General features: G+C 40.0%; 3 protein-coding genes across 3 annotated transcripts in view; all 3 read left to right on the forward strand.

Moving 5' to 3' along the window:
* The window catches only part of LOC125901306 (insulin-like growth factor 1 receptor), a 52,444-nt gene extending 43,225 nt beyond the window's left edge, over nt 1-9,219 (forward strand). Inside the window, exons 19-21 of the mRNA XM_049596954.1 lie at nt 306-435; nt 582-716; nt 3,683-9,219. Coding sequence (XP_049452911.1) covers nt 306-435; nt 582-716; nt 3,683-4,187 — 770 coding nt within the window. The 3' untranslated portion in view covers nt 4,188-9,219. The remainder of the gene's footprint in view (nt 1-305; nt 436-581; nt 717-3,682) is intronic.
* Nucleotides 9,220-10,121: 902 nt separating this feature from the next.
* Nucleotides 10,122-16,966, forward strand: lrrc28 (leucine rich repeat containing 28). Its single transcript, XM_049560540.1, has 10 exons — nt 10,122-10,259; nt 10,894-11,133; nt 11,313-11,353; nt 11,685-11,722; nt 12,103-12,240; nt 13,512-13,718; nt 13,804-13,906; nt 14,115-14,299; nt 15,535-15,694; nt 15,864-16,966. The coding sequence occupies exons 2-10, from the start codon at nt 10,966-10,968 to the stop codon at nt 15,928-15,930; spliced, it is 1,107 nt and encodes a 368-aa protein (XP_049416497.1). The 5' UTR covers nt 10,122-10,259; nt 10,894-10,965; the 3' UTR covers nt 15,931-16,966.
* A 7,352-nt stretch (nt 16,967-24,318) lies between these two features.
* The window catches only part of LOC125905783 (synaptosomal-associated protein 25-A-like), a 53,001-nt gene continuing 51,911 nt past the window's right edge, over nt 24,319-25,408 (forward strand). Inside the window, exon 1 of the mRNA XM_049603979.1 lies at nt 24,319-24,452. The gene's annotated coding sequence lies outside the window, so the exon portion shown is untranslated. The remainder of the gene's footprint in view (nt 24,453-25,408) is intronic.

Consider the following 25,408-nt stretch of genomic DNA (forward strand, 5'->3'; position numbering starts at 1 on the left):
GAGACCCATATGAATGTGTAAACATTTTGAGTGTGAAAAGGTCATCATCAGGACCATTATTATTCCACTGATGTGCTAGGAAATTTAAAAGTCAGTAATGGCAGTATAGAGTGATGTACAGGGGTTACAGTAATATGTCTAGTCCTATAATCTCATTAAAGAGCGCCCTCCAGTGGAATATGGACCCACATGACACGACGATAACCAGCTGTAGGAGTTAGAACCATCTTTACCAGATGCTGTGGATGTTTTTTAATAGATGTCAATGCTTCACTCCCTCTGTGTGTGTGTGTGTGTGTGGGTAGACTTTGGCATGACCAGAGACATCTATGAGACAGATTACTACCGCAAAGGTGGTAAGGGTTTGCTTCCTGTCCGATGGATGTCACCCGAGTCTCTGAAGGACGGAGTCTTCACCACCACCTCTGACGTCTGGTAAGCAGGAGCACGTAAACAAACACATTCACATGGTGGCTTTATTGTCTTTGTTTACCTCTGCCAAAGAATATGTTCAGAGTATGACAGTGATAATAGAGACGCAGTGATTTAACCCCCTCACTCCACTCCTTCCTTCTGTGCAGGTCATTTGGAGTTGTACTGTGGGAAATCGCCACTCTGGCAGAACAGCCCTACCAAGGTCTGTCCAATGAGCAGGTGCTCCGCTTTGTCATGGAGGGAGGGCTGCTGGAGAAACCACAGAATTGTCCTGACATGCTGTAAGACACCAACACACATACAATCAGCAGATTTCTCACATTTCTATTGACAAGCCAATGTCTTCCTGTCTGCCATGTTTTCCTCTGCTTTGCTGACTGCAGTTTATTCACACAAACAACAAAGTGAAGCAGCACTTCTGCCCGTCAGCCTGCAGTCATTGGGATTTCCATACCACGGTGCTGATTGCATTCAAGGCCCGTCTGTTTGGCATTGTGTGCTTCACGATGTGTTTGTTCTTAATATGAAACAGCCCAAGTATAAATCCACATCAAAAGAGTTGTGAGCGTGGCAGACAAACCAACCACACAACACTGAGGAAGAATCAGATGGTGAAGTCATGAGGAGAACAAATGTGATGGCTCAGGGTTTGCTGTGGGAATAATGACGATGCCTTCCAAAAGCAAATTTTTATCGATGAGACAGTTCTCTAACAGCAATCATTTTTAAATACAGTGGCCATAAACTTACTGTTAACATATAGATACAAGCACTTTCATAATAATTGCAGTGTGATTGTACAATATTTCTAAGTCTTGTACAGCTTAATATTAGAGCTGAGGAAAATGCTTTGATGTTTGATTTGATTGTTGCCATGGTTATTGACATGGACATATATATACAAAAATCCAACATGCAGTCCAACAATTATTCCTCATGCATCAACATTATTTTTAGTTATTCTCAGACAAAGACATTTAAACTTCATGATAGTTTTGTGACTTCGATCTCATCTAATGTTTACTGGTAACGTCAGTCACTAGCAGTCCAGCACTACTTAAACTGGGACAGTTTGACCACACATGAAAGTTTTACAGATAGGCCAGCAAGATGTCAAAAATGTCAAGTGTCTGGGATAGTTCCAAAAGTTGTGAAGCTGACCCCCAAAAGTCAAGTGCCAGATACCCCAAAAGAAGTTGGCATATCACAAATCTGCAGCTAGCTTGGCAGTCACCCAAAAACTTAAAGTAATAGCTAAGTCATCTTGCAAAGTATTTTTTTCTAGCTGTTATGGTTAATGTGTGATCTGCATGCAAATAAAGTGGCTAAGTGGCTTATCACGTGATAAGGTGCATCGACTGATGTCATCATCTCTCATTTAGCCCCCTCCACCCTCAAAGATTTAAGTAATCATGAATATTTCTCAATGAAGCTTCGATGCCCAAAAAGTATTCGGGACAGCCTTCTTAATTTGTAGCTTTGCATTAGATTTTGATAGGTCTGCCATTGTGCTTGGATGTTATCTAATTTTAATACCTTCCTGAAATTTCACAGGGGTATATGGTAAATTATGGTATCAGTGTGCGGTGCTATCACCCCCCGCCTGCAACCGGCAAGTTTGCTACTTTCCTCAAGCTCTCCCAGCTTTTATAGCTTAATTAATACACAATAGTTATATTTATACACAATTTTTTCGTATTAAACAGAAAAATAGAGTGGTACACCTTTTGAATTCAAGTTTCTCTTTTCATCGAACTACAACTAACGTTAATAATGCTTAATTGCTTCATCAACTCACAGTGAAACACATTAAATTCAAGCTTGACAGAAACAGAGTAAAATTCACCCAAACCATCCTGGTTAGTCTTGTTTGTCATTTAGTTAGTTAATGCAGTGTTCCAACAATCACAGACTCTGATTTAGTCAAAATAAACTCTTAATTCACAGAGGTAGATGTGAAACAATGCTGTTTTCCCTGCTGTCTATCTCTTTGCTGTTGCTAGCTGGTTGTTTACAGTCCAGTAACGTTATCCCTAATACCACCAGCTGCCTGTTCCAACATTATAGATCAGAGACTGACCTCAATGAGTTTAATAGAAAGAGAAGCACCTGTACTTTTGATGGTGCTGGAAATTATATCGTTGGGACTTTTAAATACCGTGGTATACCGAAATATTGTGATACCGCCCAGGCCTATCTGTCACTGCAACTCTTAATAGCATAGACAGTAACCATTGCAACCATTTATTCCTCCTTAAAGTAATAGTGCAACATTTTGGGAAATATGCTTACTCGCTTTTGTGCCACAGGTTAGGGCCTCTGTCCAAAGGTAACATGATCTCCCCATCAGCACCTTCAGAGCTCACAAATTAGCATGTCATATCCTTTTGAACCACACAAAGACTGAAATGTAAAACATTTTAGGGAAGGCCTGTACATCTGGGCAGAGCTGAGCTAGCTTTTGTCTTTGTGCTAAACTAAGCTAAATGGCTGCTTGCAGTAGCTACACAGTTAAATGTGCGAGTGATATCGATCTTCCCATCTTCCCTATACTCAGCAAGTATAGGCATATCCTCCAAAATTTTGAACTAATTCTCTTATCTTGCTTGCTGCCACTGTACTCCAAAGATAAAAATGATCTTTTAATGGTAATTCTGTGGCACAAACAAGAATCGTTTAGCTAATCGATACATGCCATTATACAAGTGCATTGAAAGAAAAACTAAATGACAGTTGAACTGTCACAGAAGACTGGCTAAAACAGCGTTTGGTTTACATCACATATTGTGATCTTTGTGGTAGCAATCAAAAGCAAAGCATATCAGCATCTCAGCCAAAAATGCTGCCGCTTCTTTGATTTAAAATGAAAGAGCTTCCGTCAGAGAAAGCGTTTGCTACACTTGATGTATCATTCAGTAAAGGTTGCCATCTTGGTGTGTCAGGCTTGTCAGATCCAGGGTTGATGTAGAGCTCGCTGTGCCAGCTGCTGGACCCTGGTGAAAGCAGCATCAGCTCTGTGCTTCATAAACAAGAAGCAGGGGGGTCACATACGGCCGTTTTAGCAACAGAAAGCAAACATTTGGCAAAAGTAAATATTGGCTTGTCGGTAGGAAGGCACAGTTCCTCTGGATAGAGTAATTACTACAGGAGACCATGTTGTTGATGTAGACTGAGCTAAACTCTGTGTGTGTGTGTGTGTGTGTGTGTGTGTGTGTGTGTGTGTGTGTGTGTGTGTGTGTGTGTGCAGGTTTGAGCTGATGCGAATGTGTTGGCAGTACAATCCTAAGATGCGTCCATCCTTCGTGGAGATCATCAGCAGCCTAAAGGATGAGCTGGAACCAGCTTTCAGAGAGGTTAGTTTCTTCTACAGTGCGGACAACAAGCCGCCTGATACTCCGCAGCTCCACCTGGACAAGATGGACAACATGGATGATGTTCCTCTGGAGCCCCCCTCTTCCACGCAGCCACAGCAAACCCCAGTCCCCCAACAGACCCCACCCTCCCCGAACTCAGAGGCTCCACCCGCCCCCTCGTTAGCCCCCAGCTCCCCCTCCTCTCCCTCTACGTCGACCGCTGCCATGGACAAGCAGCCCTCTGGCCAGCAGGCAGCCAATGGGCTGTCGGGGGCGGGCCTAGCAGCGGGGTCAGGGACGGTGCGGCCGTCTCTGGACGAACTGCCGCCGTACGCACACATGAACGGAGGACGCAAAAATGAACGCGCCATGCCCCTCCCACAGTCCTCTGCCTGCTGATGGGACAGAGACACCCACCGGACTGCAAACCCTGCCACCTACGTCTCTACAGAACCTGATGTCTCAGTGGGTGGGATCTCTTTAAAATAAAAAAAACACTAACAGCAAAACCATGTCCACCAGCTGGGTGTGGCTACTCAGTGAGGAGCAAAGACTCACAGGAAGGTAAAGAAAACTGTCACTAAGTCCATGTTCTGCTGTACCTCCACACACCTTTTTCATATTGATCTAGTTTTGGTTTCTACCAGCTGGCTGTCAGATGTGACACTGCCCTTGCTGCTGAGTGGGAAGACCAAAAAGAAAACAGAAAGAAAAAGTTGATTTGAGGGAGACCGCTCTCTCTCTTTATGGCTGAACTTATTTTATAAATTGTTGTTTGTTACTTTTTTATACGTATTTTCAAAATGGGAAAACAAAATGTGTAGGCCTTTATAAATGATCGGCGTCGTGGTCGCTTTTGGGCGGGCATTATGGTGAAACTGTCAAGCATATCTCACGAAGAAGCACTTCAGAGAGGTCAGCATCTAAGTGGTCGTCCAGTAGTGTTGTTGCTCTGCAGGCTGGGTGTCAGCGTAATGCCGGGTCAACAGCCAATCCGCTGAAACAAACAACCAGAGGGAGAGAGGTCAACTCTGCCAAATTTGTTGCCAAAATTGTACTTCTTGTCAAATTCTCTCCTCTGCAACCTGGATTGAAAATGGAAGCAAAAAAAGAATTTTGATCTGCTCCCACATTCTTAAAATGTGTGATCAATGGCATATTAACTTCCCTCTACAGTCCTACACTATCCACAGCTGTTGTACTCAGATGACATTGTGTGTAACCTTGGTTACATCAGTTTATCTGAAATCGAGCCACATCCTCTCACAAAGTGCCGTTCCGCTACGGTCTAAACACCAAATCCAGTCAATAAAGAAGCAAAAACAAATAACCTTAAAGCAAGGACTGCGGAGGGAAGCGCATTAAGGAGAAAAATCAAATATGAACACTAGATCTACAACGGCGTCGTTGTTGTTGCATACAAACAGGTACTTTTTTAGACTAGTCATTAGTCTCCAACATCTCTACGTGGGCAGATCATTTATGTACGCACCAGTTGTTTGTGTCACTTTTCTAACTTTTATACAGTTGGAGACATTCATCATGTACAGAAAGAAGCTGCTATTCCTTATTTCTCTTGTGGTTGTAATATAGTTGATATCTATATATATATAAAAAGAGAAAAAAACTCCTTCAGGTTGGATCTATGAACGTTTCCACTACAGTCCTTTTTTTAAAAAAAATGCTTGTAATTGTGTAAAGTGTATCTGAGCTGGTTTTTGTTTCTGTGTTTGCGTAAAGGTACGACAGTTTGCCTTGTGTTCTGAAACACCGGTAACTTCCCCTCCCATCTGACTCTAGGACAGTGATGGTACCAATGATCGATGTTCTGTTCTCTCAGGACGCCTTGGCCTCTGTCCTCTGGGGTCTGTACTGGGACTCCTTTAAATTTGGTACTCTCGTGGGTGTGGTGCTGCAGGACACAGCAGAACAAGCTTCAGATAGCTGGTAAATTAGGCAAAATAGACTGAATAATACACCCGTAATTTATGAGGTCAGTTTACTCCATGTATATTAAGTATACTTACAGAATATATGATTCATATTTTCCTAATATTTGTTAAAGTGTGGTCTTCTGTGCGTTTAATCTTGGTCAGGTTATTACACATTTTATAGGTTACGGTTTGCTAGCTTATTCAAAACGTGAGGAGAAAGCCCAATGCAAGCCAACGAGAAGGTGCGTCAGGCACACAGGATGTACTGCACTGCCACCCAGGTGAAAGAAGGAGTCCTGCTCTAAACTCACACCCAGAGGCTAGAGGTCAGGCATCACTGCTGAGTCCCAACTAAATCTCAGGTCAAAGAGAAAAGTGAAATCCTTCTCTAGTTTTTTTTTTTGTTTTTGTTTTTTTTTGTGCTGTCATACCCAGAGACATCCAGCCTGGTGTTTGTGTGTTAACCTCTGTCTGGTTCTGTATCCCTCTGACTCTGTTATTTCATTTTCTTTGATCAGTAGAAAGAGCAGTGTTTCTTAGAATGGTCTGAAACCAGAAGAGGGTGTTTCCAGTTTTGGATGGGTCCTTGCACCAATGACACTAAAGCCCCACTAATGACAAAATGCAAAATGTAGTCAAAGGTCATCAGACTTGTCAAAATATAACTGAATACATCAATAAGAAATATTGTTAGCTAACTAAGATGGAGCTTTTACTTTCAGTCTGTTGGTATATAAAGACAAAAGGCTTTTTGTCTTTAGATGAATAGAACTGATTGGTGATATAAGAAAATAACATTTTATATATTGTGGTATACAGTAATATTTTTGATGTATCTCAATACTTTGACAACGTTTTGTCAGTTTCGGGGCTCCAAATGTTTGTGCAATGTAAGAACTCTGAGTTCAAAGTACAAATGAATGCAAAATATAATTGATTTAATGTAGCAGTCAGAATATCTTATTTTTCTCAGTGCAACAACCTGTGTGTGGGATAATTTCACTTTCTGCAATCAGCTTCTCTCTTGGATCAGGGGTGGTTTTCTGTATGCTGCTGGAGTTAATCCACATTATTTATCTTTTCTCAACATATTAACATGTTTGTAGACGATTGCTGATGTTGAATTGGCTTGAGAAACGGGCAAAGTGGAATTATCCTACAGCTTTAAGAAAAATAAGATTTCACAGTTGAGGGTTAAAGGACTTGACAGTAACAAATGCTCATGAGGCTCTTCTTCTGAATGTGTTCTTTTTATTACATCTAAATTCAGCACGACACAATTGATGAGAGCGCTAACTGTAACTGGAGATCCCCGTGCTGAACATCTGAGCATCAGACAGACTGCTTTATTAAGGTTTACTGAAGAAACCCATGGCACTAAAATATGAAGACGATCCGAGAGGACCGCGTGGAAAGAAAGGTTTGGATTCCCAGCCCAGATGTTTCTAGGTTATTTATGTTGGGTTTTTTTTTGTGAAGTGTAAATCACTGTACAAATTCCCCACACATTTTTTTCTCCCTCTAATATTTTGATGTTCTTTTGCTATTTTGGGGGAAGGTTTTGTTTTTTTATTCCTTCAACCATCCATCTACCTCACTTTTTTCTCTTTTTTTTCTATTTACATGTACAGAAAAACAAAACATCTCACCTCTGTGTTCCTGGCTGTAATGACGATCATACTGAGTGCTGTTAATATGGTCAAACTCAAACCACAAACCGAACCATCCTGGAGGGGAGAGGGCACAAAACATGGTAGTTAAAGTGGACAACTAGGTTCGTGCTGGTAGATATTTCTCTTTATGTGCAGATAATCAGCAAATCTTAAGGTTTTAATAGCTGCTGGTTTTCTTGGTGTCTGGCAGACTAGATGCTCTGTTGTTAGAGGAGCTGTTAGAAACATGGTAGAAGGAAGGAAGTGCAGTGTTCTCCCCCTGTTATTAAAACCTCCTGACCTCCTGACCTTTCCCTTCTGCCTCACCTCCTCCTCCTGTCCCCCAGGTACTGCTCCTCTTTTCAAACCTACAGTCTGAAGTCAACCCCCACACCGTACCTCTCATGTATGGTCATGACATTTGAGTCACATTGCTCTGCATCTGCTTTTTGATTCTTGGAAAACCCAACTGGTCATTTTACAACACTTCTTGCTGTTCTGAAGGTATTTCCAGAATGCTCAAAGATGTTTTCCAAACTGGGATTGTATTTTCCTTTGGAAATCACACATCTACTTGCTTGCTCTGGAAAACACAAATATAACTGATAGTAAAACTTTGGATTAGGAAATAGAGCCACAATTTGGGTTTAAAGTCCTTTTTTCGTATGCTGCAGACAGTATTTTTTAGTCAGGATGTTCAGAAGAGTCTTTGAGGATTCTGGAAAATTTTAGAAACAGCGGTAAATGTTGTTGGATGCTTAGCCCTGTGATTCGAATGTAATGGTTATACATCGGAAGCACAAACTGGGACTACTGGAAGGTGTCAGTTGTGATAGAAGAATCCATGACATGTCATGCTGTCTTTAAGCAGCAAGTGAGTTTCTAACTGGACGATTTCAGACATTGAGTCTAAACTCTGGTTGAAGCCAGTGTCTTGACAGGAATGCTGTAACTGGATTCTTTGCGACATTAAGAATGGAATTGGAGGCATATTGTTTTGGTGCGACGATTTTCACTACACATAAAAGGACATTAAGTGATATCTCCTTTTGGCGGGGTCTGCATGTCCAGTTTGAGACAGTTTACACTGGTTACCTCTCAACATGTTCCTCAGTTCTTACCGCTTCTTGTTTTTGCTACAGTGAAATTTATCCAAAGACATGCTAAGTGTTCCAGTTTCCCACCCTCTGTTAGATGAATTAACTGACAGGTAATCTGTATTCCCACATACTCAGCTGGGCGTCAGTGTTCACTGGAAGCTGTTTGTTCTCTATATTACTTCCTCCTCATGTCTTTACTGCCATTACAAGACTTTTGACACTGTTCCTTGTGCCTAGACTTGTTGCCATGGTGATCATAATACCAGTAAAGAATGCATCCCTCTCCCTCCCCTTACACGGCCGGTTTGTAGCGTCAGGCTGGGAGTGATTTTAGCTCCTTTCACCCAGTCCGACCACAGCCGACCATATGAGACCAGGATGCGTACTTCACTGTTTGTGTTCTGATTTTGGCCTCACTGTTACCACTGGAACACCACAGAGTGGACATGAAATCGAACAAATTTTACTTTTTCCCCTTTTGTGTTACATTGATGGCCAATTTGTTACCAAGATTTTGATGTGTGTAAGTTATTCATAGCCTTCCAACTCTTGCGTTTCTATTGAAATGATCTGTTAGATTGAGGTTTCATTTTGGTTTTCTTTTGTACATGCTGTTAAAAGAATTTTTCCTGTTATCGATATATTCTGAGTACTGGGAAAAATGATTGGCTGAAGGAAAAGAGAATGTCTGTTTCTCTGATTCTTTTTTTTTATACACAAGATTTAAGATGAATAAAAATGTATGCAAACTGTTTCACTGCTTGTGTCTGTGGGGAAGTGTGTATTATTTGTGCTTCCACTGCCACAGTGGTACTGCCATATTTGAAACAATGCAAGAGAGGGGACACATTTCCACACTTCACATTTTGTCCAGCTCTGTGACACAAGGATTGCCTCAAACATCATTGCCTACACAGTACAGTAGCCATAAAGCTAAACATATAACTGGATCCACAATAGAAGTGTGTAATGACAAGGACTGGTCCCAGCAAATGAGGAAATAATGTGGGTATATCTGGAGTCAGAAAGGATAAATACCCTTTACTCCACTATAACTACAGTTACAAGTTACCACTGCCAAATTAGGTAATGCCTGTACATACAAAATATAAAGTGGAGACATCCGACACTCAGTCCTCAACATACACACCAGGTTTAATTCATATCAGTTAAAGGGAGGTCAGATGGTGGGGCTTTAAATGTGCAGTGATTTAAACTCTGCATCATAGACTGTTGGTCTCCCTCATTCTTAAGACAAAATTAGACAAAAAAAAATAGTATAAAGTCCCTTCTGCGGAGTTGGGAAGGACAAAATGTTTTAATAATTAATAAAATAAGTTTAAAAAAAAACATGCAATAACAGTTAAGCAGCATTTTATGGACTGAGGTCATTTCAACTGCTTTACTGGGTAGTTATTATTTAAAAATACATAATATTTTATCAGATTACCATATATAGGCTACTGTATTTAAATCTTTATCTGCAAAATAACCTGTAGCTCTAAAATAAATTAAAATTTTGTCATTTACGATGCAGTTTAATAATGTAACAGCAGGTGGCAGCATCAGTGCGCCAACAGTGTCCTGCCTGCAGTGAATGAAGAAGAAGAAGAAGAACGAGCGTGACGCTTGACGCAACAGTGACGTCTTACGTTGTTTACGACTGCTGGTGTTCAACAGACCATTACAGCCCATTATTAGCTGTTGTGCTTTTGCAAACATATATTGAGCATTAGTGTGCATTTGCTGGAAAAAAGTAGAATAGAAAGTTTCTGCACAATTAAGGTAAATAATTGTTTTCTTCGCGGCTTATTGTTATCGACAGTAATGTACTAATAGCAGCCACTTAGCTAGCATGCTAATGGTGCTAGGAATGACATGCAACGTTAAACGGGGAGAGGCGAGCATCATGTCAGCGAGCTGAAGTCAGCTTTCACTAACATAACAATAGATACAGGCTGTAGTGTCTTTTTGTAGTATGTGGCGTCTGTAACAGCAGCTCTCCTGCGTTGTGTTGTCAAAGCCACCGGAAAACTGGCGGTAATTTAGCTAGAAGTGGCCTGTTAGGCAGCCATTGCCTCCCACAGCAACATAGTTTGTCAGACATACAGAAGTTAGAGGTCATTTTTTTTATTTTGCACGTCACGCTCTGGTGTGTGTGTGTGTGTGTGTGTGTGTGTGTGTGTGTGTGTTTGTGTTTGTAAAACTTTAAGTTTAAAACTAGTATGTCCTCGCTGAGTATGCTTGTTATTAACTAGAGTAATTCACAGCGCAGTTATTTACTTTGTACTTGGTGTAACAATATTTGGTCCTAATGAGCCTGCTGCCTGCTGTGTTATCCTGGTCTGTTCAGCCCCACTGGTCAAATAAGCTAACACTGATGTCTCTTTGTGCCTCTGTTCAATTGCTTTTCTTTCAGGAAGCAGTTATGTCATAGTGAAAAGAGTCACTGTCAAGTCTCCTCCACTGGGGAGGAGAGGATTTCTCAGAGATGGCAACTGAACTCCATGAGACTATTTGCATGGCCAAGCAGGAGCGCCACAAAAATCTCTTTCTTAACTACAGAAACCTGAATATTTTCCCTGTAGAACTGCTGAAGGATGAAGGCCTGCAGTTTCTGGAGAGACTGTACATGAAGAGGAACTCACTCACAACACTGGTATTAATGGAGTGCATGCTACACGAAGTATATCACTGATGCAGTTAATTGTTACAAACAATTTAAGGCTGTTCGAAAGTCTGCTAGTTCAACAAAAGAGGCAGCAGTGAGCAGGGCATTTTCACATGTTTATTTTAATGTGAAGCTTACAGACTATTTCTGCTTCCTCTTTCTATCAGCCTGACAATCTTGCTCAGAAGCTCCCAAATCTCATTGAACTGTGAGTATTCAGCAAAGCTGTGTTTTTTGTATAAATGATAGCAGCATTTTTTATTTGATAGAAAAGAGCTACTGTGAAAAGTTGCATGAAACTGCATTACTTTATATTGCCTGGTTTCCCTGGTATAATGGGAAGGTGGCTGATGAATGTATGTTGTGACTATCTGATGTATTCCTGAATTGCAGTTCTGACAGACTGTTACACTTGGATGTATGCCCAGCAGTTCAAAATGACAATAATAGGCCTTACACTGTTTTTTGAACAATAACCAGGAGATGTGAAATTGTTCAGCCTGTTCAAACTGTAACTTTTTTCTTTTTTGTCACTGAAGGTATTTGCACTCAAACAACATAGTCATTATTCCTGAAGGTAAGTCCTCTGTTATGACATAATATATGCCTGTGTATACAGTGATTCAAAGCAATTTAACAATATAAAATAAGGAACTACTGAAATCTGTTAAAAGTTTAAGAAAAAGATTAAATGAAGCAAAACCAACAACCACAACCAGAAAAAAGATTGGGCGCTCAGGCTGTAGAAATCCTCTTTGAGACACATTAATTTATTAACAATGACATGGCATAAGATGATACAGGATGTTATATTAGTAAGACCTTTAATAAAATGGAGAGCAGAGAAATTCTGAGATGAGGTCAGCCTGACAGTTGTATTTGACTGCAAAGCCTTTATCTGTGCTGGTTAAATTTGACTTTTTACAATAAAGAGAGCAACTGTGGTTTAATCCCCAGCTATTGGAAACCTGGCCAGACTGCAGTCATTGGACCTGAGCAATAACGCCCTCCAGTTCCTTTGTCCAGAGATTGGACGACTGAGGTCTCTACGGCACCTGAGACTGTCCAATAACCAGCTGAAATGCCTTCCTCCAGGTAACACACAGCGACTGTCTGTCATTAATTTCTCACAGTCCTCTCCAAGCGCAAGGTCAGGTTTACCATGTCACTTTAATTATGTTAAAAGCACAGTTGAAATTTAACAATGGTTTTCCATGCCCGCTGTAACTGATAAACGTCAGACCATACATACAGTAAGAAGAAAAAAAGATGTACACATACTCATCTTAATTGTGTGTATGTCAAATATATGTGCACATATAAACATAGTTATACACATACACTGACCAGCCTAAACATAAAACCACTGACAGGTGGAGTAAATAATTTTGATCATCTTGATACGAGATTGTTATGCACCACCCACCTACAATGTAACAATGTTGTAGACCAAGTACCCCTCACACAGCAACAGAATTGAGTTGTAAGTATTGAAATTGCCAGCAGAGGGCAACAGAGCTTCAAAAATGAGAAACAGCATTATTGTACTGTGTGCCCGTAACACAGTGAGAATATGGACATTGTGTCTTTACTGCAGATGCAGAGACCAGGCATCATAACTGAATCTAAAATCCAGATGAATTTGTTTTCATATTTTTACAATTATGGTTTAACTTGACATTTTAATGTTATATTACATTTCAGCATCAGTACATTTTTTTTTTCAAACAATTCAGGAACATCTGTGACATTTCAGCGGCCTATTATTAGTAACTGACAACAAGCACATACCACAAATGAATCTGTCTATACTAGCTTCTTAACACGCTCAGTCAGACAGCGAACTGTTTGCCATCTAAAGATATTTTCCATTCTCTTGTTTTTGTCAAGTTTCACTGCCATTTACAGCCATTTAATGCAAAGTGCAATTGTTTTGCTAAAAATACAGTTTGATACCAAAAGGTCACAGATACGATCACAGCAACAGTCTGACTGACTTAATTCCTTTTGACCTATCCTCATGTCACTGAATCCTCTGTCTCACTGTCAGTCTGTCCGCAGACTACAGCAGGAAAGGGTAATGTGATATTGAGAAACACACAGGTTTCAGCCCAAATATCAGGTTTCAGACTATTTGGAAATATTAGAGGACATAATGCTGCTGTTAGTCAGCATTTAAAGTTACAACACATTTAGTCAGCTAAAACTGTCAAGTTCCAAATCATCCCATTAAAAACACTTTGTCACATTTTGTGCTGTTTTATTCCGAGATTTGTTGTTGATTTGGGTTTTTTACAAGTTAGATTTAATTTTGAAAGACTGTGTCAGACTCTCTCTCTGTCATCATGTCTGTCTGATACCTTCAGAGATCGGTGATCTGCAGGACCTGGAGACTCTGGACGTGTCAATGAACCAGCTGATGTCGCTACCTGACCGGCTGCGCCGCTGTGTCTCTTTGCAGAATCTGACGGCCGATCACAACTCGTTGAGCCACGTTCCCCGGCAGCTCTGCTGGCTCCACCGCCTCAACCAACTCTCCATGGCTGCTAACAGGCTGACCTTTCTACCGCTCGGTCTGTAATACCCCCTTATCTCTGTGTTTCCATAGTGATGTAGCTATCATGAGGGAGGCATTGTTAACATCTTTGTGTGTTTCAGATCTGGGCAGATCACGAGAGCTGCAGTTTGTGTTTGTGGACAACAATGGGGATCTGAAAGGCCTCCCCTCGTACCTGTACAACAAGGTCATCGGCTGCAGCGGGTAATACAGCCTATTCAGACAATTCAATTTGATACAGAGCAGTATGAGTTAGTTTAGCTATGCGTTGTTCGAATAGTGGAATTAAATTATTAAAATGAAAAAAAAATGTGATGGTAACAATGTAGAAAAATTGCAGTCACACAATGTTTCACATGAGACTTAAAAAAAACATTCAGCGAGCATATGTGTGTGTGTTGCTGCTGTTTAGGTGCGGTGTGTCAGCCCAGGTGTTGGAGGGTGACATTGGTGAGGCACTGGGTGAAGCACTGAGTGAGGCCCTGGTCGGGCTTCCAGCTGAAGTGAAGGTGGTGGGCTCAGAGACGGATAACGTGATCCCTCTGGAGGAGATCGCCTTGAGGACCCTGCACCGCATGTACCACCACCACCCATCCGGTGAGGAGTTATACACCCCCTACTGAATGTACACATGTGGTCAGCTGTGCCTCATTAACGTAAAACCTACACCTAACTTATATTTTGATTCGATTCAGGGGCCTGCGATCAGTATGAGACGACATTATATGATTATATATTTAACACAGTCTGTCACAGAAGAAGCTGCCTTTTGCTTTTGGCCATAAAAGATAAAAACAACACATAAATAATGTAAATAATTGTAACCGGTTAAGTGCAGTAAAGTTTATTTTAAATGGATTCCACCAACACACATTAAAGGGCACATGGGATAAGGTTTTCTTTCTGCCAGAAAGCCCTTTATGGAAGAGATGCTTTTATTTTAACTCAAATCCTTGATCCTTTTCCAGAAACTTCAGGGCTATCTGTCCCTGAAGGCAAACTTCTCTCAGCAGTCGTAAAACATAGATGAACAGCAACGTCATTTAACAAATAAAAAGACAAAGACAAATCAACTGTTTTTTGCTAGTCAGCAGATTGGCATTGCATAAATTAGCCCAGCAGCTAGCAGAGTTTTTCTCTACTCATAGCTTAACAAATGACATGTATTACTTAAACTTTTTCTTACTCACCATTGGTTAAAATCACTGCATCACCGGACAGAATATCACGGTTTCATTTCAGCCTGCCTGCACGTTTCTTACCCTAACATTGTTGAAACCGAGGAGCTAATGTTGTATTTTAATGTAGTTAATGATGACCATGCTCATTATCCATAAGTGCGACAAAAAGTTCAATTTATCAAACACTTAAACAAGCGGAACACAAACTTGCAAAATGTCTTTTTCTTCTTCTTCATCTCTGCCCGCTGTAACTTGCTGCATCCCCTTAATCCGCATCCAGTTTGCTTTACACACGGAGCTCGTTATGCTTAAGTGCTTAACTTTTCTTATCCTCCAAAACTAAGAAAATAGTTGACATAAAAAGAAAACACATCAATTATATGGAAGTGATTTGAATTTCTCAAAAGCAATGAGGTGCATACAGTCTGCAAAATATGCTGTTGGTCAGCATTATCAAACTGAATATTTTAATAGATATTTATATTTTTCAATATGGAAAATGATATTGTGATCATACAGATACAGTTTTCCATATTACCCAGCCATAGAAAAAAAGTGTGATAAGCAAGTTGGTTACAGTCAAGTTTCTGAATATTTTCTTTGTTTGGCTGCATATAGTAATGAATGCTTCCTGTACTGTTGTGTTTTCAGACCTCAACTTGCTGCCTCCCATCAGCCTCCCAAAGAGCCTGCTGGACCTGCTGCAGTTCCCCCTGGGACACTGCCACCGATGTAGCCAAGCCATGTTCACCATCATCTACCCCAAACTCTTCCCCCTCCGCGACACTGCACTGGCTGGAGTGCATCGCAGGTCAGAACAAACACACCTCCATTCCTTTGCAAAATGAGTGCGACAGATTGCAGACTGGTCCTACTGGATTTAGCAAATTTGCTCTATTTCATTCCAGTGTTGAAAGATGACTGCAAGTCGCAGCTAAACATGCATGCTCATCTTACTCACACTTCTCTTTCCTCTGAAGGACGACTGTGAGTTTTGTGGCCTATTGCTGCTCCAGCCGCTGCCTCCGGACCTTTGACCTCCAGTGATGACGTCGCTTTCATTCGCTCAGGAGCTACTGAGTGGTTTCCAGAAGGTGGCAGATAACGGCTTGTAATTTGTGTGGACCCTGAGCATCTCAGAGCTCTGTGCTTGACTGACAATACTGAGAAGCACAGAGAAGGAGCCTGTGTGGATGTATGAAGGTCAGATGACGGACACACGGCTCGTTCAGCAACGTTTCAACACACTTAAGTCAAAACCTCAAACCTACATGATGTCCCTGAATCCAACCAACTGGGTGGATTGTATTCCTCTGTGTATGGTGGGTTTAAATAATAACTACAGTGTGTGAACAGCGAACTAACAGTATTAGACCTGAAGTACTCACTAATGGGCACTTTTAAAACAAGCACTGTTTGATTTTTGTGAAATCAGCAATTTCTCACACAGAGGTGTATTGCAGCAGACATCCCATTGACTGTGTAGTCATATTTGAGGTATTAACATTTTCTAGTACAGTTTGTTAAACTGATTACTGAAGAAAAATTGAAGGATTAAAAGAATGTATATCTATTTTGTGTATACATTTTCAGCAGCAGGCACAGGCACCTGTTAGATAATTATTATGAAGCTATTTATACCATCTCCATACCAGTCAGTAAAACAAGCCAAGGATTCGTCTCACGTATTTGTCAAAAAGGTAACAGAGTTTTGTCAGAGTTTGTACTATCATATTGGACACAGGTATCCATTTTGGAAATTTGACTGATTTTGGAGCAGAATTTAATACGTAACATGTTTAAAACTAATATTTTTATCTTTAAATGAGTGTTAATGCACTATGAGTGAAATTAGCAAACAGCCAAAAATGAGTAAACCTTTTGCAACAGTTTTAGCATCTGCAGGACCGTTCAGTTTAGGTCAAAGGTTTCTGTCATCATCAAGGTTTGTACACATCAGAGGCACGGTGTGATTCTTATGTTAAACTGATGCTGTGCTTGATGTTCATTACTATGTTGTGCACTTATTATTTATCATTTGATTGTGCAGCATTTGGCAGTAAATGTTGACTGATCTCAAAAACTTTCTGTGAATTTGTATTTTTTTTTTTTTTTTGACACCAAAGAGTTTAAATACTCTGTTACAAGTAAAGGCCTGCATTCAAAATCTTGAGTAAAAGTACATAAGTATTAGCATAAAGATAAACCTGAAGTACCAAAAATAAAAGTACTCATCAGGCAGAATGGCCCATTTCTGAATAAGATATGATATTTTATTGGATTATAATTATAGTTGCATTAATGTGTAAGCAACTGTAATGTTGCTACTTTAAATACTGCATGGTAGCTAGCCATAATAATACATAATTTATTAGATGATTGATTTATTTATATTTAAACCTGCAAAGGAAGCTTGTTTTAAAATAACTGTGGAGTAAAACATACAACATTGCCTCCAAAATGTAGTGAAGTAAAAGTATAAGGTAGCATAAAATGAAAAAAAACTCAAGTACAAGTACCTCAAATGTAACAGTACTTAAGTGCAGTTATTGAGTACTTAGTTATATTTCACCATTGCAGTTGTCGCTGTAAAAAAAAAACACTTAACTGCTACAAGTTTTAAATATTAATACAAATCATAGATCATGACAGCAAAAGTTTTCCATCCTAAACACCTCCATTTCTCCTGCTGTCTGTCTGTGTGCCCTGTGTCTGGTTCACAGCAATGAATGTATGTATACATTTGGAGTAATAACAGCTCCTTAGCTAACATCACCAGCTGTCTTTACCGTGAACTACATGTCACTGTAGCAGTCAGTGACATGTAGTTGTCAGTGTCAGTAGGTCAAGCTCTTTGGCTTCCCTGCAAGTGGGATACACACCTAACACACAACCTGGCAACAGGAACTGTTGTGTCAAATGGCCCTGAGTCAAGCTTTCCAAGGAAGCTTTGCATAACTCCTGATTCAGTCTGTTCCTCTGTCGTACCAGCTATCTTCTTTAAGAACACTGTTAAGTCTCACCTGTATCATCTTCCTGTATTGTAAAGGATGTAAAGTCCAAAGACAATGAGGCTCACTTGCAGAGACATTTTAAGCCTTAATTCAAGTTGCACATTCATTCTGAAAATGGCGGCCATGCTAAATGGTAAAGCTATAAACAAAAAGGGTTTTACTTCAGGTATGGTGAAACACACAGGCTTCTGAGGTCGAGCAGTATCAGGAAATGCATGTTGAATGTGTATCAACACATCTTGCAGTGAGGCAATGCAACTAAGACCACATTCTTGTTGAATAATGAGGTTATAAAAAAGGAAAGGCCACATGAAGCCTATATATAGGTGTGTGTGTGTGTGTGTGTGTGTGTGTGTGTGTGTGTGTGTGTGTGTGTATGTACATGTGGCAGGCATGTGTATGTCTGTATGTAAAGGGGGCTATGGTTGAGCAGAAAGCAGTGCGGCTCCATTACCAGGATCGATGAGGGTGTTCAGATGAGTATGAGACTATGATCCTTTCTCCGCCTGATGCTTCTGCTCTCTGCCCTCCCTGTGGGAGTATCACATCTCTGCTGACTGCACATATGAAATAACACGGACTGTCATGCTATATGTTCATATGAAAACATAGGCACAGGGTATACACACACAAAACATGATGTAAGTCTATATAAAGAATATTTTTCAAGACTTTAAAGGATGACAGAGACGTTTCCAGAGGCTTTTTTGTAATCTACAGCTCTTAAATTCAAGTTAATTTTAAAATGTAAGACAGGTTTATTATATGATACACTTACATGTGACTATTTGATTTAATGCATTACATTAGCATCAGTTTCAGTCATTCAGCTTATTGCTTACATCTCTGCTTGCTAATTCTCACCCATTCTCAGTCGCAACAAGTGGTGTTCAGGTGTTACAGTGGACTCAGTATGTGGATGTATTTCTCTACAGATACATAGACAACATATTATGTAGTGATATATTATCATGTGCCTGATAATTTATCATCTCAGTGTCACTGCACAGGTTTTATAAGCACTCAAGTCGATACACGTAACAAACCGCCGTGTTAAACTGTATGTAACTCTGAGTGGAGCCCATATTATGAGACACTCCGTGGCATTTAGATACATCATGCAACACCACAGTAATTTCCTGTGGTGAGTCAGGCAGGGCAGAGTGTGAAGGGGATTGGGCGGGGGGATTAATAGACTGAGCAACAGCTGACTCGAGTGCTGTTCAGCCTACTGTAGATAACACGGACTGCGAAATGTCACGTCATGAATACAAAACGATTAGTCCGGGGGTAGCGCCTGTGTGTGTAGTTTTAATCACCTGTCTCAATGGCCTAGCCTGAGGTCTTCTGTGAAAAAGTCTGCCATTTGTGAGCTGTGTTCCCTTGTTCATCTCTTACAATACATGTGTGTTGTATTCACTAAGAACACTGGTCTAAAATCATGATGTTCAAGGTCTACATAAAAGTAGAATTGTACAGCCTTACCATCTGTGACACATAAAAGAAACTGCTCTCAGATGAATGTCTTTTTACTGGATGTACTGTGTTGCGAATAAATTTGCACGTTTGAAAGCACAACACCCGAGGAGAGAAATCAGTCGAGCTTTAATCAATGGCAATACAGAGAGATTCATTGTGCTCGGACTGAAGCACATCGGATCATCAATTTGGGGAGGGAGGTCTTTAATGGTTTCTCCAATGGGCTGGTAATGATCTGAGCCACACGTGGAAAAGGCTCATCCATCACCTGTGAAGATCAGATCTGACGTTTCTTATCAGACCTGAGAGTCTGACTGGATGTTCTGCTGTTAGAAAGAAATGTCTGTGTAATGTTGGTTTTGTAGGGCAGCAGAGACAGAGTGGAGGGGGGATGAGAGGATATCAGCTGTTCATCTACCCTATAGCTCTCCATCACTATATCTAGGTCTTACATGACCTCTCTGACATTATCTTTCCAGAGTAACAGAAATAATTAAGGCACTGTGTCTCTGACCTTTGACCTTTTGTCCAAGGATCATCTTTTTTTTTTAAACTGGCTGTTATTGTTCCCTTCTGCAAGATGTGGACTTTTGGTATCAGCACATTTAACTGAAGGTACAAATCATCATGTGGTAAAGACAACAGCTTAAAATGTCAATGTTTCTGGCTTACCGTCCAAGAAGATACAATGAATTGATTTTATAAAATTATTCTGCTACTTAAAGTCCAAAAGGCTGTTGATGAAGTGATTTTCAGCAATGCTTTAAAGGTCCAGTGTGTAAGATTTAGGGGGATTTAGTGGCATCTAGTGGTGAGGATTGCAGATTGCAACCACCTGAAACTTGTCCTGGTTAGGATTCCTTCAGTGTTCATTGTTCAGGAGGTTTTTACTGCAAGCTGACTTATCCAGAGAGGTCTCCTTCTCTCCAAAAACAAATAGACTGGGTGATAAAAAAAACAGTAAAAACAAAGACTAAAGCAGTTTCATGTTACAAATCAGTGTTTCTCTAATGCTGTTTGGCATGTCTCAGGCAGGCTGCTTGCCCAGCACCTGCTAATGTGTCCTCGCCTTATTTCTGATCCACAAGGTTTTTACCAGGAGCCGAATAATCCTCAGAAGTCTCCTACTCTCCAAAACAAATGGACCCAGTGATTTAAACTGGTAAAAACACTGAATAAAGCAGTTTAGGGTACAAATCAGTGTTTCTCCGATATGCCAAACAGACTGCTAGCCCAGAACCTGCTAATTAGTGCTCACTTTTTTCTCTGATAACACAAGATCCAGACACTTGGGAGGTTTTTATCAGGACCTGAATTATCCACTAAGGTGCCATCTTCTCCGAAACAAACAGATCCACTGATTTAAACTGGTAAAACATTTTTTAAAAAGCAGTTTCATGTTTAAAAAAAATCAATGTTTTTCCAATGCTCTTGTTGCACAGAGGCTGCTGACCACAGCGGCTAACATGAGGACTTGAGTGACCCTGGACACATCTGCACTGAATAAACTTCAGCAAGCATTACATTACAGAACCCTCTGGATTTAAAAGTAAAGGCAGGGTTATGACTTTGAAGGTGTGGGTTTGAATTTCCAGTTTCCTTCTGCACAGTGATATGGTTGTCGGGTTTCATTGGGTAGAAAAAAAAGTTCCTTCATGAAATTGCTCACAACAAGGTCTGTGATTATCTTGAGTAACTAGGTCATGATTTCTGTAATGAGACATTACTGAGGAGTTTTTCAAATTTCTTTTGTTTTTTGGCGCTTTGAGCACCAAGCTGAGTGCCATCTCGTTCCATTATATTGGAGAAGAGACAGACATTTCTACAGTCAGTATCTCCAACACTCAGCTACTGACACCAAAACAATCTAGATTGATAAATAGCACTACAGGTAAGAGGACAAATACAAATGTTCAATTTTGGGGTGAACTGTCCCTTTAAAGTTGATATGCTTTAAGTGAAGACAGCCTAACAGTTGATGTGACAAGTGAGCAGCACATGGCATGTCATTCTGTTTTAGCTTTCTTCTTTGGAAGTAGTCAGTGTCCACGTGTGCCTTGTGGCGTTGCAAAGAACATTATAATATATTTGAATATGTAAAGTGAGGGACTCCAGGGCCAAATGTTTTATTCACTGAAGAGAATCTCAAAGAGCCTTTCTGTCAGGGAACTGTGCACACACATGTACAGTATGTGCACATATGCCTGCATACACTAGGATGGATATAAGTAAATATGTTAACATGCTTTATATTGCCACGCAGTATTTGTAGTGCTGTGAGCTGAGCATGTGATGCATTTAGGGTCTGAGATTATGATGCCTCTATTAGAAACCCTGTTTACCCCTGTTTTCTTTTCTTTCTTGAGGTGTTAATGGTTAATGGTTATTTATGCAGCCCTTGTACTAATGGAGAATTTATTGTATTGAACTGAATTAAAACAAGGAGAGAAAAGACAAAGATGATAGCACACTCTCACCACACATCTTTTTAAAATGCCAAACGCCATCAGTGGGTCAGTGCCTGTGCTGGAAGTGAGAACTATTAAGTGATGGTGGTTTGTGCATGTGCATGGGTGGTTGTGTGAGTTCAAGAAGACATCAGCGTAGGTCAGATATTATCTTATGCCCTTTGAAGGGTACCAACAGGTTATTTTGTGCACAAATGGAAAAAGGTCAAAGATGTAAAGAGGAAGGACTGGATAAAATGAAGGAGCACTGCGCACAGTCTGACTCTCTGTCTCTGCGTCTCACACTGAGTTTTAATGTGGAACCCCAGATTTGTTTTATCTCTTCAATAATCTCTGTCCTAAAGCAGCCTTATTTACATTTTTGTATTTAATGTTTTTGATTAAAAGTGCCACTTTTTAACACCTGAAGATTTCCATTTGCCTTAAGAACAATCTCCATTTATGGTTGTGACCAAAAAAAAAAAAAAAAAAAAACAATTCATATGGGACAGAAAGGCTGAATATCTTGTGGCCAACTATTCTAAAACATTATTAAAACGAATGGGCCATCTTTGTAAAATTCTTGAGACACATTAATAGGCACAATGTACTTGACTTCCTTTGTATAAAGTTTTGAAATTGTATTAGACGTAATCCCCGCTCACTCACTTTTGTAAGACACTTTATGAAACAACCTTTTATCCACTCCCTGTGACATCAGAGGGCGCGGCCATTTTGTGAGCAGCATCAATACAACACAGTGAGACAGGAAGTTAGATGGCTCAACTGTCAAAGTAAAAGCGACACAATTTTTCTTAAGCTACAAAAAATGATTTAATTAAATAATAATGATAATAATATTCATAATTTAATTAAGTTTTGAATAGATTATAAAATAAACTCATTTGGTATCATCTATTAATCATAACTAACTGAGTAGTAGGAACTGTTGTTGTTGAGGGACAGTGGTGTGAACATCCCCAGATGTTTGAGAGCTGTTGGGGTGTTTTCATTTATTTCTAAGTGTTAGCAAGCTTATTGAAAATGTATTCGAGGAGGGTTGTTAAGTCGAGTTAACTTCCAGTTAAGGCTGGTTGACTGACATTTAAGCCTCTATGGTAAAGTGTTGCCTCTGGGTAACATACCCATTTTTGGCCATTTACACTCACACATCCTCAATTATGTTGCAGTACTTTAAAAAAGGGCCAGAGCTCTCAGGAAACCAATAGTGGTTGACTCTGTCGTTTTACAATCTGGACAAAAACTTCACAATAATAAATGAGTAAAGTTTATTTTTTAATAGTTTAATGTTCTTTATTTGGTAATGGGAAATTGTTAAAATGCAAATGTTGTCTTGAAGCAGCACAGTATAATTATTTACTTCCACCATGTCAGTTTCTAGTATTGTGTATTTGGGTTTGAATACTGTTCAAATGGTTAACAGTCTTTTTTTTTTTTTAAACTCCACAAATTAACCCATTTAATCATGTTAGTTGCAATGAAGTTCAGGCTATAACACTGTATAGTCTACTTTCACGGTGCATTTTGTTAGCCCTGTCTGCAGAGCAACTGTATGCTTATATTTTACACACTCTTTTCTTCCATTTACAGAATGAATGCAATATTATTCTCCCTCTTCTCTTTAAATAAGATGAGAGTAAAATTAGCACTCCCAGCAGAAGTTAGTGAGGATCCATCAGAAATTAGTAGTGAAGAAGACAACAAGCTGCCAGTAACCCAGCAGCAACACAACAAATGTTGACAACATATAGTATGTGAAGACAAACACACACACCACACTGAAAACAGGCATAAAGCAAATGATCAAACACTGAACTATACCTCACTGTCACTGTTTGGTTTGATAAATTGTTTATGTAAAGTTTGCTTAATTATGCCTACACTCTTTAACCCATTCATTCCTACGGGCTGTTCCACAGTGGTACGATGTTTTCTGAGAGTAATGTTATAAACAGACTTGTCAAAAGAGTTTATTTTAATTTTAATTTCACTTTCAAATCGTACAAATTTTAAACTTGGAAGTTTTTGAACATTTTTCATGAGTATAAAATTTTAAACAACCTTCTTTTTCTTTTTCTTTTTTTTGGGTGAACATTTTGTGAAATTGGGGTTCCTTAGTCTATTTTATGTGATTTTGTTTTCTTTTCTTCTTCTTCTTTTTTTTTTTTTTGCCAACTGGCATTATAATGCGTACCATAGATGGCGAAATGGAAGCAGGTGGAGTGAGAAACTCAACACGGAGGCATCGTTCACCTCAGGGTGTCCTGACAAAGATGCGCTATGGTCTCTTGCCCTGCTGCTACACTGTGTGTCATACTGCTGTGGCGAGTGGCGACCAAAACTACCTTAAAGGATTAAAATAATAATTTTATTTAATTTAATTTTACCTAAGAAAAAGCTTTCCTCGTAATGGTTTTATTTTGTAAAACCTGAACAGGAAGTGTGTGATTTCCTAATCCGTCTCGCTTTACACTCAGGGTGGAGGAGGGCGGTGTGTTTGTACCGGGGACAGTCCCGTTGAGTGGAGCGATAGCACGGACGGACATTTTCATCCTGTATCGAAACAAACAGAGCAAAACAAAAAGAAGAAGAGCAGAAACTGAACGAGGTAGGTTTGACTTTTCTTTTTTTTTACTCAGTCTGGTCCATTGTTTAAAAAAACCGAACAACATCACCTAAAGTTTTAATAATTCATAAATTATGTGGCTTTAAAGTGTCGTACCTACTTATTTATCAGTGACGTAGCTCTTGTTAAAGTTTTTTCCATCAACTGTTACATTGTCTACACAGCCCATAAAGTCATATCTGAAGCAAAAAAACAGTGTAAATGTTCCTGTGCTGTTGCCGTAGTGTCTCAGTACTGATTTATGTGTGACATTTTCTGTGTCTGTTCGGAGGGGAGTTAGCGTCTTAAATGTATTACAGGATTAAAGTAGTTGTTTGTTGTAAGGATTAAATTAAAAGATAAAGCCGCCTGTGTGAAGTTCTGTGTTTCTGAGGGGTCGTAGTGAGGCGGAGGGTTGAACTGCGAGTTAAAGGCTTGTGCAGGGTGTTCAGCACCGCGGACAGCTCCGGAGCAAATACTGTACACACTGGATGAGCACAACCAAAGAAAGCATGGCAGCTCCTCTCATCAGAGTTGGAGTGTTTTAAAGTATAATTTCCTGACACATGGGGGACAGCTGCCACCCTCCTTCATGCTGCTGCGTACAAGTTTGATGTGGTTGTGAAAGCAGGCAGGATGAGGCAGGTCACTTCATGAGCAGGACAATGTGACAAGTTGATCCGATTTGGAAACAAGTGAAATGATTTCCTCTGTTGACACATTTTGGTTTGGCTCTTTTGTTTATTTGTAGAAAAAAAATCACATTGCTTTGCATGGTCTCATGAGAGCAGTCATGGCTGCAGTGGTGTGATGTAAAAAGCTGTTTGTGGTGATTTCTAGAGGTTTAACCTTCACCTCGCTTTGACTTAATGTTTCCATTGTGATCAGAGCCAGAGCTCTTTGGCCTTAAAAAGCACTGGCTGAACAGGGAGTCATTAATGTTTACCTGCCTACCTACT

The sequence above is a fragment of the Epinephelus fuscoguttatus genome, linkage group LG2 (genome assembly GCF_011397635.1).
Source record: "Epinephelus fuscoguttatus linkage group LG2, E.fuscoguttatus.final_Chr_v1".
Lineage (NCBI taxonomy): Eukaryota > Metazoa > Chordata > Actinopteri > Perciformes > Serranidae > Epinephelus > Epinephelus fuscoguttatus.